General features: G+C 41.7%; 3 protein-coding genes and 1 long non-coding RNA gene across 5 annotated transcripts; 2 read left to right on the forward strand and 2 right to left on the reverse strand.

The window, feature by feature from the left end:
- Positions 1-1,591: 1,591 nt before the first annotated feature.
- On the forward strand, positions 1,592-2,997 carry LOC121853299. Its single transcript, XR_006086297.1, has 3 exons — positions 1,592-1,703; positions 2,115-2,351; positions 2,745-2,997. It is a non-coding gene; the product is annotated as an uncharacterized LOC121853299 (long non-coding RNA).
- Positions 2,998-4,410: 1,413 nt separating this feature from the next.
- LOC121853305 (cubilin-like) lies at positions 4,411-9,498 on the reverse strand. The gene is made up of 4 exons (XM_042347330.1): positions 9,333-9,498; positions 6,439-6,550; positions 5,801-6,035; positions 4,411-5,483 (listed from the first exon to the last, which is right to left on the reverse strand). The coding sequence occupies exons 1-4, from the start codon at positions 9,496-9,498 to the stop codon at positions 5,232-5,234; spliced, it is 765 nt and encodes a 254-aa protein (XP_042203264.1). The 3' UTR covers positions 4,411-5,231.
- Positions 9,499-11,404: 1,906 nt separating this feature from the next.
- Positions 11,405-12,701, reverse strand: LOC121853306 (zinc metalloproteinase nas-33-like). Its single transcript, XM_042347331.1, has 3 exons — positions 12,557-12,701; positions 12,176-12,381; positions 11,405-11,647 (listed from the first exon to the last, which is right to left on the reverse strand). Exons 1-3 carry the CDS (start codon positions 12,672-12,674, stop codon positions 11,405-11,407), a joined length of 567 nt encoding a protein of 188 aa, XP_042203265.1. The 5' UTR covers positions 12,675-12,701.
- A 2,842-nt stretch (positions 12,702-15,543) lies between these two features.
- Positions 15,544-19,510, forward strand: LOC121853303 (peroxisome biogenesis factor 10-like). 2 transcript variants are annotated; one of them, XM_042347328.1, is made up of 6 exons: positions 15,544-15,701; positions 16,794-16,905; positions 17,123-17,280; positions 17,523-17,774; positions 18,284-18,440; positions 18,929-19,510. In XM_042347328.1, exons 2-6 carry the CDS (start codon positions 16,794-16,796, stop codon positions 19,117-19,119), a joined length of 870 nt encoding a protein of 289 aa, XP_042203262.1. In that variant the 5' UTR covers positions 15,544-15,701; the 3' UTR covers positions 19,120-19,510. The 2 variants fall into 2 exon arrangements, with proteins under 2 accessions (XP_042203262.1, XP_042203263.1); XM_042347329.1 differs by having other exon boundaries at positions 15,574-15,615.
- The last annotated feature ends 199 nt before the right edge of the window (positions 19,511-19,709 follow it).

The following is a 19,709-nucleotide window of genomic DNA, read 5'->3' on the forward strand; positions in this document are numbered from 1 at the left end:
CTAACCCTACAACAACTATCCACCACTATCCCTACAACAACCACTACCATCACTGTCCCTACAACAACTACTACTACACTATCCCTTCAACAACTACCACTATCCCTTCAACAACTACTACCACCACTATCCCTACAACAACTACTACCACTATCCCTTCAACAACTACTACCACCACTATCCCTACAACAACTACTACCACTATCCCTTCAACCTACTACTACCACTATCATCAACAACTACTACCACTATCCCTACAACAACTATCACCACCACTATCCCTACAACAACTACTACTACACTATCCCTACAACAACTACTACCACTATCCCTACAACAACTACGTCTACCACTATCCTACAACAACTACTACTACCTATCCTACAACAACTACCACTACACTATCCTACAACAACTACCACTACCACTATCCCTACAACAACTACGTCTACCACTACCACTATCCCTACAACAACTACGTCTACCACTACCACTATCCCTACAACAACTACGTCTACCACTACCACTATCCTACAACAACTACTACTACCACTATCACAACAACTACCACTACCACTATCCTACAACAACTACTACTACCACTATCCCACAACAACTACCACTACCACTATCCACAACAACTACTACTGCCACTAACCCTACAACAACTACCACTACCACTATCCCTACAACAACTACGTCTACCACTACAACTATCCCTACAACAACTTCTACTACCACTACCACTATCCCTACAACAACTACGTCTACCACTACAACTATCCCTACAACAACTTCTACTACCACTACCACTATCCTACAACCTACGTCTACCACTATCCACAACTACAACTACCACTACCACTATCCCTACAACTACCACTACCACAACTACTACTACCACTATCCTACAACACACTACCACTACCTACAGCAACTACCACTACCACAACTACTACCACTATCCTACAACAACTACTACTACCACTATCCTACAACAACAACTACTACTACCACTATCCACAACAACAACTACCACCACTACCACTATCCCTACATCTACTACCACTACGCCTACAACAACAACTACCACTATCCCTACCTCAACTACTACCACCACTATCCCCACAACAACTACTACTACCACTATCCTACAGCATCTACTACCACTAACCCTACAACTACCACTAACCCTACCACCACCACTAACCTACAACAACCACTACTACACTACAACAGCTACTACCACTACAACAGCTACTACCACGACAACCACTACCACCACTACAACAGCTACTACGACAACAACCACCACTACCACCCCCACCGGTCCTCAGTGTAAAGTAGAGAGGATTGGTTCAGACTACCGCTGGACCTCACCTGACTTTGATCTGGGCCTTCCATACCCACCTGACTTTACCTGTAGCATCTCCGACACCACACACCCAGGTAAGCCACCCACACCTGTAGTTTCAGTAACCCCATCCTCACCTACTCATTCCTATCCATCTCCATTATTTATCCTTACCCTCAATATATCTCATACATATAGGAACTCACTCACCAAACGAGACATATTTTATCCTGTAGGCGTCACCGAAGAAGACCCTCTACGTCCTGACCAGCGTTGAGCTACAGAAGAAATATAAAGGGAGATGTTTGGATAAGGTGGCGTTCACTCTCCCTTACGGCAGATCTATAAAGTAAGGCGTTGAGAAGCTGTTGTTCTTATATTTCCTCCCCTGACAAATTCCTTCCTGGTTACTGTATGTTAAATGTTTTATGAGGAACTGCCTGTAGAAGGATGACTCACTCACTCTTAAGGAGTTAAATTTAGGGTGTAAGGTATTGTGTTACGAGAATTTTTAAAGTGTTGAATGTTTACAAGTGTTTAAGGTCTCGTGATACTGATTTTTAAGTTTGTCAATACACTTTAAAAATCTTCGTTAAACACACACACACACACACACACAGTTTTAAAAATAATAATATCCCATCTATGAAACCATGATATGACTCCCTATCATAATAACATCACTAATAACAAACATCATTTTAACCTGATATAACCCCTTAACATGATAATAATATGACCCCTTAACATGATACCACAGACTATGTAAGAAGAAAGAAAGACCACCTACCTGTTACCCAATGCTAACTTCCATGCAACGTTTGAGTCTGATTCCCTCCGTAACTACCCAGGCTTTGACATCACTGTACAACATGTCCCAAGCAGTTGCCATTTAACCATTGACCTGAGCTCTGGTGGATTAACTTCTGGGTACATATACACACCTAATTTCCCCAGAATGCACCCGAAAAATACCCAGTGTGAATGGTGGATTAAGGTAATGTTTCACCTTATGTTTCTGTGTCCTGTTCACCTCACGACACTTGACATATATATGATAATGTATTCAAAATCTGCCTCGTTTTAAGTCATAATAATTCATAGGTTTTTGAAGTATTGTTTAGATTATGTAATAGAGGTTCATTCTATCGTATATAAATTTTTAGTCACGAACTCAAAAGCTACAAGTAAATAGATTTCTAGTGAATAATTGAACACAGTTTTGGCTCCTAATCCGTGTTTCTCGCTTCTGCCACGAGTATCATCTTTTAGTGCAATAGTACAGTTTATCACTCCAACTAGAATACATAAACACAACAAAATAGTCCACGTTCTGTATTTTGTATTCCTTGTACTGTATCTTGATCCAGTTTCCTCTCTCTCTCTGCAGGCTCCCTCAGGCAAAAGAATAGTAATTAACATCCAGAAAATCAGGATCAAAAGTTCTCCAGGCTGCAGTAAGGCATACGTGGTAGTCGACAAGTCAGGCACGGCTCAGTACCAGCCAGCCACCAGCATCATCCTCTGCGGCAAAGTCAGAGGCGCCGAATTTACATCCACCAGCGACACTCTCAACGTTGTGTTCGATGGCGGGAAGAAACGTCCAAAGGCATGAAGGGCTACTATAGGGTTATAAATTAATGCTTTACGACCAAATATTCCCGGTGGTGAAGAGCAGATGTTTAGTTCACAATATAATGATGAAAAGAACCAGACCAGTGAGGAATATTGCTGCCCACGTCATCACTCCTTCAGGGGGAGGAGGGAGGTCTCTTCTGGTGTTTACTGACGCCCTAACAACAACTCAACCAAGATCACTGTTTACGATTATTGAAGCAAGATGAGAGAAATACCACACTTGTTGTTGATGCTATGAAAACTGTGCTACCAAGTTGAGACATATTGATTAGGAATTTATTTAAGAAATTTATATTTATCCTACATCAAATTTGTTTATATTTAACTGAATATCATTACCAGTAAAAAAAATTAGCTACAAGATTGGATTTGATATTTTTTTTCCCTTCTAAGTTGGGAGTTGGCGCTTAAGGAAATGAGCCCATTAAGATTTGAACAGAAGAATGACCGAGCAACTGACTGGGTGACGGGGTGGATGGCTGACTAGAGAAGTGACTGAATGACTGGGTGACTGACTGACTGGGTAACTAACTGGAAAAATAAATAACTTAAAAATATGCATCCATTAATATATAACTGACATCTGATACACTCTAATCAAAATACATATAAATACGTAACGAATTTAACTTACTACATAAATTATATCTAATGCATAACCCAATGATTAATTTATATACCTGTAACAATTTGTATTATGAGTAAATTTTCACCTTTGAGTCACTGTCTTTGAGTTGATTTATTGTTTATTGTTTTTAGACCTGTGTGTACTTAGATTGTCTTTGTTTGAGTTGATTTGTTGTTTGTTTTTAGACCTGTGTGTATAGTATCTAATACTGTATACTATAGGAATAGCCATGTGTGTGTCTGTCTGTCTGTGTCTGTCTGTCTGTCTGTCTGTCTGTTCTGGGCAGCTGAAACGGCACAATTGTTTTTCATCAAACTTGGTGGAAAAATCGCAAAAAAATCGTAGAGTGGAACAAACCTGGTCCCATGTCGATGGTTTCTTTAGGAAGGCATTAATTAACCATTTTATTTATGATGGAAAACGATGCAAGTCTACGGACTTGGCGCACCCTCATTCGCGCTAGCCAAGCACGAGCGTTCAAACTTTCACCGGGCACGAAGGGCCCGCGATCCTGTATATATTATGCTCTCACTGTCTAGGTACTATGGTATATAACTGTACTGTTTAGTGTATATATACATCATGAATCAATGTAAATTTGAGTGATATTATATTCCTTCTCTATATCTCTATATCTATACACACACAGATAACATACTAAAAAGATAACACACCAGGATATCCAACCAGACGCCCACAACCATGATAACTTATCCTGTTATAATAAAGATTCGACAGTACAAATAGGAAATGAATTCTACTCATGATTTAACCTTGTCTTTGCTTTAATAGGAATAGATACATTGTAATAGTAGTGTGGATGTGGTAGGAATGAGATAGACACTGTTTGTTGAGTTGGTGTAAGTTATTGAAGCATCGGTCAGGGGTGTGTTGGTTCCTCTGTTGATTGTCTTTTGTTATTCCAGATTCATCACTTGTAAGATTAAATGGAAGTTTCTGTCAGTTATTGTCAGTTGTATGTCCAGTTAGTTATATATTTAGTCATTCATTTCTCCAGTTATCAGTCAGTTACTTTCCAGTCATTTAGTCATGCAGAACCAATGACTTGAGTGATTTATTAAGTATTTATTGAGTGTTGATGTTGGCCTCTAGGGTCAGGGCTAGGGCTGGAGGGTTAGGGTTAGGGTAATGGTTAGGGTAAGGGTTTAAAACTAAGACTGAGCCTTGTGTAGGGTTAGGGCTATATAAGAACATTTTGCAAGGGAACAAAAAAGAAATGAAATAAACTCTTGTAGCTTTTTTTTTTGCTTACACTTAAATTCAGTTAAATATAAACAAATTTGATGTAGGATAAATATAAATTTCTTAAATAAATTCCTAATCAATATGTCTCAACTTGGTAGCACAGTTTTCATAGCATCAACAACAAGTGTGGTATTTCTCTCATCTTGCTTCAATAATCGTAAACAGTGATCTTGGTTGAGTTGTTGTTAGGGCGTCAGTAAACACCAGAAGAGACCTCCTCCTCCTCCCCCTGAAGGAGTGATGACGTGGGCAGCAATATTCCTCACTGGTCTGGTTCTCTTCATCATTATATTGTGAACTAAACATCTGCTCTTCTCACCACCGGGAATATTTGGTCGTAAAGCATTAATTTATAACCCTATAGTAGCCCTTCATGCCTTTGGACGCTCTCTTCCCGCCATCGAACACAACGTTGAGAGTGTCGCTGGTGGAGGCAAAATCAGCGCCTCTGACTTTGCCGCAGAGGATGATGCTGGTGGCTGGCTGGTACTGAGCCGTGCCTGACTTGTCGACCACCACGTATGCCTTACTGCAGCCTGGAGAACTTTTGATCCTGATTCTCCTGAAGGTCAGTTGTATTCTTTTACCTGAAGGAGCCTGATGGAGGGGAAACTGGATCAAGGTACTGTATAACTGGGACCAAAGCACAAACTGTGAACCTTGTGTTGTGTTTATGCAATTGCAGGTGGGATCCAAAACAAAACCTGTAAGACATCTATCACAGACTACTACAAGGAGATCGACAGACACAGTGAGGTATCCAACACTCTTCAATACATCAGTAGAGCTCTATGGTGTTATAAGATCTACTATATACTGCAAAATCCACTGATAATATAATATAAAGAGTAAATTCTAAATACATTCTCATATACAGTGTGTGGTGGTGACACAAACACAGAGCGATATGTTACCTTAATCCACCATTCACACTGGGTGTTCTTCGGATGCCGTCTGGGGAAATTGGGTGTTGTTATGTAGCCGGAAGTCACCCCATCGGAAGTCAGGTCAATGGTCTTGTGGCAGATGGTCGGGATGTGTCGTATGGTGATGTCGAAGCCCCGGTGGTTACGTCGGTAGTTGGACTCAAACACTGCTAGAAAGTTTGCATTGGGTAACTTGAACACAGTCTTCGTCTTCCTGCACACCCTGTAATGATGTTACCATGTTAAGAGACTATATAAGAATAACATAAGAAGAACAATATAGTTTTTAAAATATGTGTGTATATATGTGTGTGTGTGTGTGTGTGTGTGTGTGTGTGTGTGTGTGTGTGTAACGAAGATGTCCATAGTGTGTCTGTGGGCCTAAGAATCAGCATCATAAGAACTTAAACATAAAAAAATCAGGTTCCAAATTGGCACAATAAAGATTTTAGACCCACACACACACACACACACACACACACACACACCTCCTAAACCCTGGCATGAAACCATTAACCTATATCACCCTCCTACAGGCAGGTCCTCTAAACCAGCCAAACTTTTAACACAACCAAGTATGAATTACCAGACAAGGATACTAACAAGACAACCGCTCGTCGTCTTACTTTATAGATCTGCCGTGAGGAGAGCGAACGACACCCTGTCCACGCATCTCTTCCAGTAGTTCTTCTGTAGTATGAGGCTGGAGAGGATGTAGAGGGTCTTCTTCGGTGACGCCTGCAGGATAAAATGTTGGTAGGTATTTCCTTGATACAAGAGAGAGAGAGAGAGAGAGAGAGAGATGAATTAGAAAGGATAGAAATATGACAAACCAGATAATAAACAGAGGAGAGAGAGGTGAATCCCTGCAGGTGTGGGTGGCTTAATGAGGTGTGGATGGCTTAATGAAACTACAGGTATGGGTGGCTTACAAATATGGGTGGCTTACAGGTGTGGGTGGCTTACCAGGGTGTCAGAGATGCTACAGGAACAGTTCGAAGGGTATGGAAGCCCCAGATCAAAGCCAGGTGACGTCCAGCGGTAGTCTGAACCAATCCTCTCAACTTTACACGGACAGGCTAGTGGAGTGGTGCTGGTAGTGGTGGAGGAGGCAGGAGTGGTGGTGGTGGGGCAGGAGTGGTGGTGGGGGCAGGAGTGGTGGCTGGTCAGTGGTGGAGGGCAGGAATTGGTGCTGGTAGTGGTGGAGGGGCAGGAGGTGGTGGTGGGGGCAAGGTGCTGGTGGTGGTGGAGGGGGCAGGACTGGTGTGGTGGGGAAAGGGTGGTGGTGGGGGGCAGGGTGGTGGAGGGGCAGGATGGTGGAAGGGGCAGGAGTGGTGGAAGGGGCAGGGAGTGGTGGAAGGGGCAGGAGTGGTGGAAGGGGCAGGGAGTGGTGGAAGGGCAGGAGTGGTTGGAAGGGGCAGGGAGTGGTGGAGGGGGCAGGGGAGTGGTGGAAGGGCAGGAGTGGTGGAAGGGGCAGGAGTGGTGGAGGGGCAGGAGTGGTGGAAGGGGCAGGGAGTGGTGGAGGGGCAGGGTGGTGGAAGGGGCAGGAGTGGTGGAGGGGGCAGGGAGTGGTGGAGGGGCAGGTGGTGGAAGGGGCAGGTGGTGGAAGGGCAGGAGTGGTGGAAGGGGCAGGAGTGGTGGAGGGGGCAGGGGAGTGGTGGAGGGGCAGGAGTGGTGGAGGGGGCAGGGGAGTGGTGGAAAGGAAGGGGCAGGAGTGGTGGAGGGCAGGAGTGGTGGTGGAGGCAGGAGTGGTGGAAGGGGCAGGAGTGGTGGAGGGCAGAGTGGCAGTGGTGGTGGAGGGGGCAGGAGTGGTGCTGGTGTGAGTGGTGGAGGGGCAGGAGTGGTGGTGGGGGCAGGGTGGTGGGGGCAGGGGTGGTGGTGGGGGCAGGAGTGGTGGTGGGGGGCAGGAGTGGTGGTGGGGGCAGAGGGTGGTGGTGGGGGCAGGAGTGGTGCTGGTGTGGTGGAGGGGGCAGGAGTGGTGGAGGGGGCAGAGATGGTGGAAGGGGCAGGGTGGTGGAAGGGGCAGGGTGGTGGAGGGGCAGGGTGGTGGAGGGGGCAGGAGTGGTGGAAGGGGCAGGAGTGGTGGTGGGGAAGAAATGGTGGAGGGCAGGAGTGGTGGAAGGGGCAGAATTGGTGGAGGGGGCAGGAGTGGTGCTGGTAGTAGTGGAGGGGGGAGTGGTGGTGGTGGGGGCAGGGGTGGTGGTGGGGGCAGAGGTGGTGGTGGGGGCAGGAGTGGTGCTGGTAGTGGTGGAGGGGGCAGGGGTGGTGGAGGGGCAGGGTGGTGGAGGGGCAGGAGTGGTGGGAGGGGCAGGAGTGTGGGAGGGGCAGGAGTGGTGGAAGGGGGAGGTGGTGGGAGGGGGTGGTGGTGGGGGAGGAAGAGTAATTTTGTTGTTGTTAGGGTAGTGGTAGTAGGAGTGGTGGTAGTAGTAGTGGTTGTAGGGATGGTTGATTAGTGGTAGTGGTAAGTGACGTAGTTGTAGGGAATTGGTGGTGGTAGACGTAGTAGTCGTAAGAATTGGTGGTAGTTGTAGTAGTAGTTGTAGGGGTGGTGGTCCAGGTGGTAGTAGTTGTTGTAGTAATTGGTAGTAGTGGTAATTGTGGTGGTGGAAAAAAATAAAATAATTAAAAAGAGAGAATTAATCTTTGAAATTAAATATCTCAGTAATTGTATAGTCCGGATTAAAATAGTCATACGAGTTGACATAGATTCAGCACATGCAGGTATACTGACATACATAGGTGAGGCAGGTATATAAACAATGTACATAGGTGAGGCAGGTATACAAACAGTGATGGACAGTAAAGTCTCTCAACTAAGGACAGTGAGAGCCATCTATAGCTTCAGGATATTGGCTATAAAATGGTGACAATATTGATAATTAAATCTCTCATATATGTCTTTCTAAACCTCAAAGATCAGAAACTATATCAATAGAGTGGGTAGTATTGAAATCTTTCCTATTCTTATTTCTTGTCCCCAAAAATCTGAAAATCGACAAAGACAGATTAAACTTGTATTTTATTTGATATATTTAAAGTTGATGGATTATTATTCTGCAAGTCAATGGCTTATTATTGTCCTCTGAGTGGATGATGGAGGTAGCCAGGGTAAACCACATGTTAACTAAGGTGAGTCTTGGTCCATTGTTGTGTTTGGGAAGTCTTCTGTTAATCACCAAAACCTCGGCTTATTTTACCTCCCATAGTTACTGAGGTTAAGTTAGGTTAAAGGTTAGTCTGCTCTGGGTGAAGGTGCCATCCTGTTCTGCACCTTCTGTAGACTATTGATCAATGGTAGATTAAGGTATTAATGTTTTATACCTTGAGTGTTGGTCACTGGTGTAGTGTACTCAAATGCTGTTGTGTTCTGTTGTTCTATACTTACTGTCTCCTCCTCACTCTGTTTCTGTCTAGTTCTCCTGCTTCCTGCCTCTGTCTCCTCCTTCCTCCTGCCTCCTCTCCTCCTCTCCCACAGCTGAAAGATAATAATAAATAGCACTCACTTCTCCTTATGCCTCACTTGGCTGATCCACTATGTCAGTGAAGGTGAGATTAGCGGACCAGCCAGTATGGGAGGTGGACGCGGCGAAGAGACTGCAACACCATCTCATTGGTAGAGCGGTGAAGGTTTGTCCTGAAGTGATCTGGTCGCCGCAGTTACTGTTGACAGTACGGAGTCTGTTCATGTGTCTGCTTAACCTCTTGTCTTAGAGGGTGTTTGGTGACTTATGTTACAGGATGTCTGCTGAGTTATATATAAGAGGATGTCTCACATGGACTAAGTACCGCCAATGGCTTAAATGGCGACATTTGTGCATGACCTGGGACCAGAGTACCTGTCGACAGTGCTGATGATCAACTTGTCACCACAGGGCGTCGAAGGCAGTGAAGGTGATGGTAAGAACCTTACACTCTGGACCAATGATCCAGGTAACGGTTTCTGTACGTGGAATCACCCGACCATATTGGTTAAACTGTGAGTACAGTACAATAGTGTGACACCAGGTGTACGAGCATAACAAGGAATTAATGTAGAGGGGACCTGCAGGTGACCACAATACATACGTGCCAGAGGTAGTTTCAGGGTAGTTGGAGAGGTAATGAATTGCCCTCAGCAGTGACATTCTGGCTACAGTCGTCTCCGGAGCTCCTCTGTGATGGTGACACAGTACTGAGGTCAAGACAGTGTTCAAGTGTCTGGCAGGTTTAACATAAGGGTCACTGGATACAACATTAATACGGGTGCTGTACGCCGTTGATGATGAAAGTTTGAGACAAACGAATTAAAATTAACCAAAGTTTCAGCAATGAGGTTAGTCACTGTCAACCAAGTTATTTATTCGAGTGACAGTGACAAGTGAAACAGCAATAAACGGTGACCTCTGGTACAAGGCCAACTGTATATAAACATTGTCACTGAACTCAGTGAGGTCGATCCACGTGAGAGTAAAAATCAGGTTAGTTCATCGTGTTGGATTCTTCAGTTGTGGTGTGAACAAGTGACGGACTATAAAAAAAGACCGTAACAGGGCATTACTACCCACCCTGTCGTGCGGCACAACCAAGTCAGAAACGGATTAAATTAGAAAAAATTTAAATGAAGTAATGGATGAACAAATAAGAGAAAATGGTAGAGGCAATAGTAACAGAAAATGGAAGGCCAAAAGTCTCAGGAAACTCCACAAGGGCAGAGATGATGTTACCATAGTAGCCCCCCAGTTATTTGGTCACAGTGAGTGTAAGTGTACCCCGTGGACACACACACGTACACGATGGCCCGAGGTAGCCATCGTTCTGTACGGGTCCACTGTCAGACTGCAGTTACTCAGCCATTTTTCTATAAAGGAAAATTAATTAAATAAATAAATGCCCTAGTTGTATGCACTGAAAATAGATGCGAATTAGTTGGAGCATCAATGTGATAACAGAGACTGACAAATAAACAAACAAGTACACTGGTATGAGGGGTGTTACTGGTATATGGTAGTACAATTGAATTGTAGCAATAGTAGTGGTGGTGGTGGAGCAGAAGATGTACTCACGGATGCAGGAGTACATGCGGTTGACGAGGAGAGCGTCCCTGTGACTGAGGCCTATCCACTTCCTGAGGAGGCACTGGTAGTAGGGGTTGATGGGTAGCGACGGTCATCCTGCCATTCTTGCTAAAAGTGCCTCCAACACCCACGTCAAACACGTAAGGGGAATAGAGTAAAGTCTTAAGGCGTTGGGTTCCTGAGTAATGTGTGGGTTGATTGGTTGGTGCAGGGTGACGTCAAGTGCCCAGGAGGGCTGGTTGGCTGATACACGTGTTATCAAGTGATGAGGAGAGATGATTGGCTGATACATTGTGTTATCAAGTGCTGGGGAGAGCTGATTGGCTGACACACAGTGATATCAATTACTGGAGAAGAGCTGGTGCAGGGTGACAATATGTAGCGTCTATTCTTCGGCTACATACAGTATTCATGTAATGGAGTATAAGTGGTGAACAGTTCCTTTAGTTACGAGACGTGAGATGAAAAACCTAAAAAAAAAATCAGCACAGAAGTAAACAAGTCTGCTATAAGTACAAAAAATACATTAATCAACATTTTACTGACTCAAGGTAATACAGAGGGTACAGTAACTTACAAAACTACTGTAGTGCATGTTTGAGGTGTAGTCATAAGGAACGCCGTGGTAGTTGGTCTGTTGGACTGTCTTTTTATCGAAGTTTGAGGATTTCCCGTCCAGTATGTTGTCGTAGAGTACCAACACGAAGTCGTCTCTGGTGGGCGATGACTGCATGTGGAACAGCCCTATGGCGTGTCCGATCTCATGAGCCACTACACCCAGCTGGTATAAGAAGTACATATTAGTTAACTGGTGTTGGTGTGTTCTATTTCATAAACTGCTACACCCATCTGGTATAAGAAGTCAATTACACCGGGTATTATTTTTCTAAACCAACAGACACTTGCCAGTAGTAAACAAGGCTACCAGTCACTGCGTCTCCTTGTATTTAAGCTGATATGCATGAGAGTAACGCCACCACCCACTACCTTCGTCATGCCTTTCCATACAGTATTGTGAATGAACTGAATTGCTGACACTACCCAAGGGATTGATTCGTCATACTCAAGGATTTAAATCATCATACTCAAGGGGTTAAATCATCATACTCAAGGGGTTAAATCATCATACTCAAGGATTTAAATCATTATATTTGAGGGGTTACTGGATTAAATCATTCTAATTTCCAGGTGGTAAAGATTACTGTAAAAAAAAGTATATTTGACTAATTTATGAATTTACACCCTGAATTAGTTAATTTCAACCTGACACCATTACTTTACACCCTGACTTCCATTCACCCTGACTTACCGAGGAACAGCCAGACCCTATGGACACAGTCTGGCCATTGACGTGGTCTGCATCCCATCCCAGGTAGCCTATATGAGACCAACACCCACTGAGCACCTCGAACTTGATGTGTGGGCCGGTGGTGCCCTGTCGCTGCTCAAACTTGATACACGTCTTTGATTCCCAGTGTTGGATGCCTGCAGTGACGCTCGCCTCGTCCACCCCATCTGTAAGGGTCAGGGTGATTGGTTGTGTGTTTTAGGGTGTAGTGGGGAGGCGGGAGAGGGTCAGGGTGATTATTTACAACTTCACACTCAAAATTCGTTAGGTTAGGTTTGGTTAGGTTAGGTTACTATGAGAATTTAAAGACACAGTTAACACACAAACCAACAAGAGACTGACCAATAAACTGGTAGGGGACGAGGGGGTAGCCATCATTGCCCTCTGGCCAGCGATAGATGAGGCTGGCCTGGCCCCTGACCTGGCCCTGGAGGATGGCCTTCTGTCGGGGGGTCAACATTATGTCGTCCTGGTACAGTTCGCCTGCCTCCTGGTGATCTGGGGTCAGTTCGTCTGCTGGCTGGGACGGAAGAGGAGGAAGAGGTCACGTGATGATGTTAAAATCCTAATCCTCTTACTCACAAGACCCTCAAGTAGATGAGACCAGCTGTTGACAAATGCTCGAGGGAATTCTGTCATCAGATATCCATATTGATAATTATCGATACACAAAATAATGAGACAAAGATGAGGTTAATGGCTATAAGACACTCACTTGGGCAGAGGCACAGGAGGAGGAGGAGGAGCTGAGAACCAACGAACACAGCAGGAGAAGACCCACCATGTTGGCTCAGAGGAGAGTGATGGTGTGTATGTGTGAGTGAGGCAGTGTAGTGACATATAGAGCTTTCCCAAAAAATACATACACACAACACGACAGATTTTTATAGAGATCATTCAAACGCTTATATCACAATACCAACATAGACCTTACTTTTTGTATGTACAAGGTCACCCAAAAGTGTAGATAAACTTAGATGTTGTAATCGTGTCAAAGTATTCACACAATCTCTATGAAAACCTGAACATAATTTTTCTGAGACACTCTGTATTCAACCTTCAACACCTGTCACCTTCCGCCCACATAAAATTCAACACCTGTAACCCATTCTCCTGCATAAAAATTCCTTACCATCACGTAAATGAGTAATGTTTATTAATTAATGTCCTAATATATTTAAATGCAGGGGGTCTAGCAGGAGGAGTGTGCTTCGGTATGGAGTGTGAGTGTAAATAATAATAATAATAATAATAATAATTAACGGTTTATTGAAAGAGCTTGGCAGCCAGAAGGCTGAAAATATACAGTTACATATTTGGGGAATGGGTTACGAATTACAAATAATATACAAGTGACATAAGTGACACAAATAAGACATATAGTAACTTAGATGGGGATCAGCTCAAACTACAGTTCATTTCAACATAGTGACAGTGTAGGAGCAGTGTTTGCAGGAGTGAATACACTGATTTATTATGTTATTGATAATTTTACAATGGTTGGGACTGGGCTGTTCTTATAGCGATCAGTTCGTGCACGTATGGGCTGGATGCGGTTGTGGTGTGTGTGTTGGTGGGGTGTGTGTGTGTTGGTGGGGTGTGTGTGCAGTGTGTTGGGTGGGGTGTGTGTGTGTGTTTTGGGTGGAGGGTGTGTGTGTGTGTGTGTGTGTTGGTGGGGTGTGTGTGTGTGTGTGTGTTGGTGGTGTGTGGGTGTGTAGGAAGGAGGGAGGAGCAACTATTGATTCCATATATGATGAGTCAATGATGAGTCGATGAATATGTGATAGAATGAATATGATGACAGGCCTTAAGCAAAATGTCGGAAGTCTGGCATGGTCTCCGTTGATGAGAACTGCTCCAAGGTGGTTGTTGGTCAGCGCTGATCTAATTGTTGATTCGTTAAGTTCCACCACAGGAAAATATTTAATCTCAAAATGGTTCAAAGTTAAATTTTTTGAGCACTGCTACACTTTATCTGCATATTAAGTACACGGCTCCTGGTTTCATAATGGCATATATTTAATTTTTGTGAGATATTGCAGTCCCTGAATACGTACTGTTATAATACCGAGTACAAAACACTTGAGTAATCCTTAATGTTAAAAAGTTTCATTTGACTTCAATATTACACCACAGACAGACATTAAATACAAGACAGTGGCTCCTGTATTACTATTAATTAATTATGTTATTATCATCATTTCATATGTCACTTCTTGTTCAACAGGAAATGTTTCAACCTAAACAAGTGGGAAGGTTAGTTATGTTTCCCTGATATAATAATGAAGGAATAATGGATGACAAAATGTTGCCTACAACTGACTGGTCACAATACTGATGCACTGTACATCACAACTCTACAATAATTATTATAAATATATAAACACAGTATTAATACAACTTAGATAATAACACTGAGTCAGTCATAGTTGAGAAGAGGAACCACTTGAGCAGGTGTTGCTGGATGTCTACACAGTGGACACTGTTGACTTGTCTGAAGACATTCCTGAATACACTGCCAGCAGAACAAGTGACCGCAGGGAGTAACACAAGAATACTTGCGCTCATCAAGTCCACATTAGTGATAGTTATCTTCCTATTAACCTCTAGGTCAGGTACTAAAATGGGTCTACATAGTTCCCTTTATAATGAACTTCAGTTACTTCCTGTGGGAGAATAAAGAGTTAAGGGAAGGAGCTCATATGATGTTGTTAACTCCACCAAACAGAGTACAGTATTATAGTTATGTTTAAAGAAGTGACAGCAGGTCTGACAGTATTATTACAGGTGTACAGTATTACCCAACACTTTCAGTTCTGTCTTTCTCCCAGAACCTTATATAATATCTAACTTAACTTCATATAAAGCTTTATAAACTTATTTCCTTATCATTACAATATCATTTAAATGAATTAGCATAAACCTTTAAGTAATATATAACAAGTCATAATAACATAACTAACTGGCAGACGGCTGTGTGTTCTCTCGTGGAGGTTTAACAAACAGGTGAGTATGAACGGCATACCTATCCTGTTACCTTCTAATAAATTATACAATGCTCTAATAACAAATATAATACATCATAATTAAATTACACTCATCAGCAAACCTATGTACTGTACAACGTCTCAGATAATGGAGAAAGAACATACTAATAAATGCAAGTTGATGTACAGATCTATTCAGCAAGGAAAAATGAATAGAAATATAGATGACATAATCACTCCCTCTATTTATCTATCCTTATGTCCATCTACCTATCCATCCCTCTAGCCATGTACCGAATAAATGGAAACTAACCGACCAACAACACGATCATAGAAAACGTAAAAGATAACACGGGATAACAACCGACCATAACAAACGACCGTGTTATCATTAAAGACTGTACAGGATAACTAGTAAATGGCAATTGCTTGTTATATTACATGAGATTTGTTTAGTAATATGATTAAATACGTTATAAGAGTGGTGTGAGTGTGATAAGGTGAGGATTATAGTTTAATGAGTGAGTTGCTTAATGGTATACGTGAGGGTCGTGTATAGGTTAGGTTAGGATGGGTTAGACAATGACAAAATTCAATAACCTAGGAGCAGCATCATTAACCTCGATAAATCAGAATCAATGCCGGACAAAAATCGGAAAGATGCAAATCCTCCATTCTTTTTTTTAATATTCTAAAAGTAGGGAAAGACGTTTAATTCCATATAAATTTTTCCTAACGTTCATCCTTGTCAAATGTCGGTGTTCTAGAGTAAACTGTATTACCAAATTTTATCTTCGGTTCAATATTTATCGAAAGTTGGCGGCTTATGGACACAGCATCTTAGTAAAGTGTACTAACATAAATCATATGAGAGATTATGGAAGGGTCTCTCCTAAACTTATCACATTATGATATATATATTTTTCTTTCTATAGACGATAAGCGTTTTGTCTCCTCTAGGGTTTTACGAGAATCTGAATAATCTGTTGTTGACAAATTTAATATACTGTACCTTTTTTTTTTTAATAGCGTGAGTAGTTACTGATACAAGTTTGCCAATGTTGATAGTGGCATTGTGTATAACAGTTTTGGCTCTTGGTAATAAAAAAAGGAAAATGCGGCTTTGATAATTATTTATGAAACAGACCACAAGAATTACTCAAACCTAACCAAAGCTTAACTAGTATTAGGTTAGGTTTGGTTTGAGTTAAGGTTTGGCTGGTCATGGAAAGCTTCGTAAGTGATTTTCAAACTCACTCACCCCTTGTTCCCTACCAGATCTGCATTCATTATGCTAAAACAAATTTGTGAAGACGATCCCATCCAAAATAACAGGAAATAAGATTACAGACTACGTATTAGTTGTTAGAAAAAAATATCCCATTTCTACAGATTTCACTGCATAATCTCTATTCAATTTTGTATGTTAAATAGATACTGTAGCTACATCAACTAGCATTTACTAGTACAGCACTGTATTATATTGCAAACTTACCAGATAAATATGTGGTATGTTTATGTAGGATCATACATCATAGGCTGTCACATACCAATACATTTAAACACAAATTTTTCTCATTGTAATATTTCAGATGCCATTCCAACAGGCAGGAGCAGCCGAGGTTCTCAGAGCTTCCCAGAAAGATGAGAGTTTCCTTGACTACCTGAAGAGTTGTATCTCAGAGATTGTACAGAGGTCTGCTGGTGGGTGTACTAGTAATTAATTAGAGGGTAACAGGATATCAGACATTACCTACTGTATAAATAATTGTCCTTGGGTAAATATCACATAAAACAATCACACCAGAATGACATCATTTAAAACCTTTGATTCTAATACGTTGCATAGGACATAACTAATAAGAAGTATAAAATAAATCATATAGAATAGAACTAATTAAACATTCACCTTTTGTTACAGGCACGAGAGTATGGCTGGACATCCACAAACATACAGAGATCCTGTGCGAGTTTGTTTATTACAGTTTAACTACACTATGTCTCCGGCAGACTCTGGGGGAGGAATACACAGGGGTGCTACAGGTTGACCGCACTAGGGGAAGGTTACCTAATACCCTTGTAAGTGAAGATGAGATGTACTGTGAAACTTCCATATAACGAACTTTCATCTCTATATAGTTCATTAGATGGAGGGTTTTGATGTCTAATGGATCCTTGATATAATGGACTTTCATCTCTTTATAATTCGTTAGATGGAGGTTTGACTTTATCTGACCCTTGAAATAATGGAATTTTCTCTCTATATAGTCCATTAAATAGAGGTTTCACTGCATACATAATGAATTGATATATATTCCCAGGAGAGGGTGATTATGGTCGTACTGAAGTGCTTTGGTCCTGAAGTTATACGAAGGCTACTGTCGAAGTTAGAGGACTCGGCCAGATCGGGAAAATTATCAACGTATCTCCGACCAGAATTGAAGAATGTTATACTGCAGCAGATGCCAACCCTGAGGTACTCCCTCACTCTACTACACCGCATTCATCTGGCGACGTTCTATTTCACCGGAGCATTCTATCATATATCTAAGAGAGTTACAGGCATCAAATATGTAAGTATATCAACTATAAAGTCGCAAGTAAGATAAAGGGGTTTTAGTAAGGGAGGTACCAGATGGTGAAAATATCCCTCCATCTAGCCGGAGTCTTTCTGGTGCACCTAAAGTTTTAATGGGAAACATATCTACAGGATCTTTGCAAGCTTTCACTGAATATTATTAAATGAAACTTTTCCATGTTGGTATTGTAGAGTAAAAGAACATTACCCTAACCTGAGTGTAGTAAAAAAATTAGTACTGTATTGTGTTATATATATACAATACTGTCTTGTCTTATGTATGTACAGTATTTACATATTATATAACTCACATGAAGATTACCACCTCCAGCTTCTTTCACCTGATGATTAAACACCTTAATGCGAACCTAATCTAACTTAATCTTCCCAAGTAACATTCGGTTATTTAGCATCAGGTGAAATAAGCTACGGGTGGTAATCTTATGTGATAAATTTCTTGGTCAAACTAAGATACAATATCTCAAAACTCCTACTTCACTTAAGGTGTTGGTGCGAGAGTGGCTCGGTGACAGCTCTGCCAGCAAGTCATTCCAGGTCCTAGGTACAGTGCTGCTGACACACATCCTCCTGACCACCATGTATGCCGTCTACACTCACCTGTTTGTTAAACCTCCACCAGAGAACACACAGCCATCTGCCAGTGAGTTCGCTTATATTATTATGATCTGTTATATATTAGTTAAAGGTTTAAGTTCATTCATTTAAATAATATTGTAATAATGAATTAAGAATATAAAGGTTCATATGAAGTTAAGTTAGATACTGTACTAAATACACTACAGTATTTTCAGTAATCATTACTATACACATGTTCATGTGGGTTGGTTTTCATTAGGACATTCAGCCAGTCATGTTCAGTACCACTGATAAGGTTTGAGGGATGAGAGACGATTAGCTTTATAGATGAGAGAAAAATATCTGACTACAACACCAGCAACAAACTGAACTGTTCCTGATCATATGAACGACTCTCATCCATTACAGTTTATTTGGAGTTGCTGTCCTTTTGTGTGATCTTGGGGATGTAAAGTTGTTTAACTTTTTAATATAAATATTGTCTTATGTAAAAGACAATGTTATTACAGTCTTTTAATAATGAAAAGTTTACTATTGTTTTTGTGACAACAGAGTGCTATGTGGACAGCAAGAAGCAGTGTTCTCTGTGTCTTGATGAGCGCAAGTATTCTTGTGTTACTCCCTGCGGTCACTTGTTCTGCTGGCAGTGTATTCAGGAATGTCTTCAGACAAGTCAACAGTGTCCACTGTGTAGACATCCAGCAACACCTGCTCAAGTGGTTCCTCTTCTCAACTATGACTGACTCAGTGTTATTATCCAAGTTGTATTAATACTGTATTTATATATTTATAATAATTATTGTAGAGTTGTGATGTACAGTGCATCAGTATTGTGACCAGTCAGTTGTAGGCAACATTTTGTCATCCATTATTCCTTCATTATTATATCAGGGAAACATAACTAACCTTCCCACTTGTTTAGGTTGAAACATTTCCTGTTGAACAAGAAGTGACGTATGAAATGATGATAATAACATAATTAATTAATAGTAATACAGGAGCCACTGTCTTGTATTTAATGTCTGTCTGTGGTGTAATATTGAAGTCAAATGAAACTTTTTAACATTAAGGATTACTTAAGTGTTTTGTACTCGGCATTACAATAATCAGGGACTATTTATCAATAAAATATAAATAAAACCTGTAGTATTTATGTTGGGGAGGGTGACCATCACCAGCAAATACCATCAAGAACGTAACAACACATTTAAACCTTCGCTCGCACCAGGAGTGTGTAGAATGACAGCGATGGCTCACCAGGTCTACACAAATGACAAGGCAAGAACAACACCTAAACCAGTAAAGGCATAAAATTTATAAACTTCAACAGTCA

Source organism: Homarus americanus, unplaced genomic scaffold (assembly GCF_018991925.1).
Source record: "Homarus americanus isolate GMGI-L3 unplaced genomic scaffold, GMGI_Hamer_2.0 scaffold30450, whole genome shotgun sequence".
Classification (NCBI taxonomy): Eukaryota; Metazoa; Arthropoda; class Malacostraca; order Decapoda; family Nephropidae; genus Homarus; species Homarus americanus.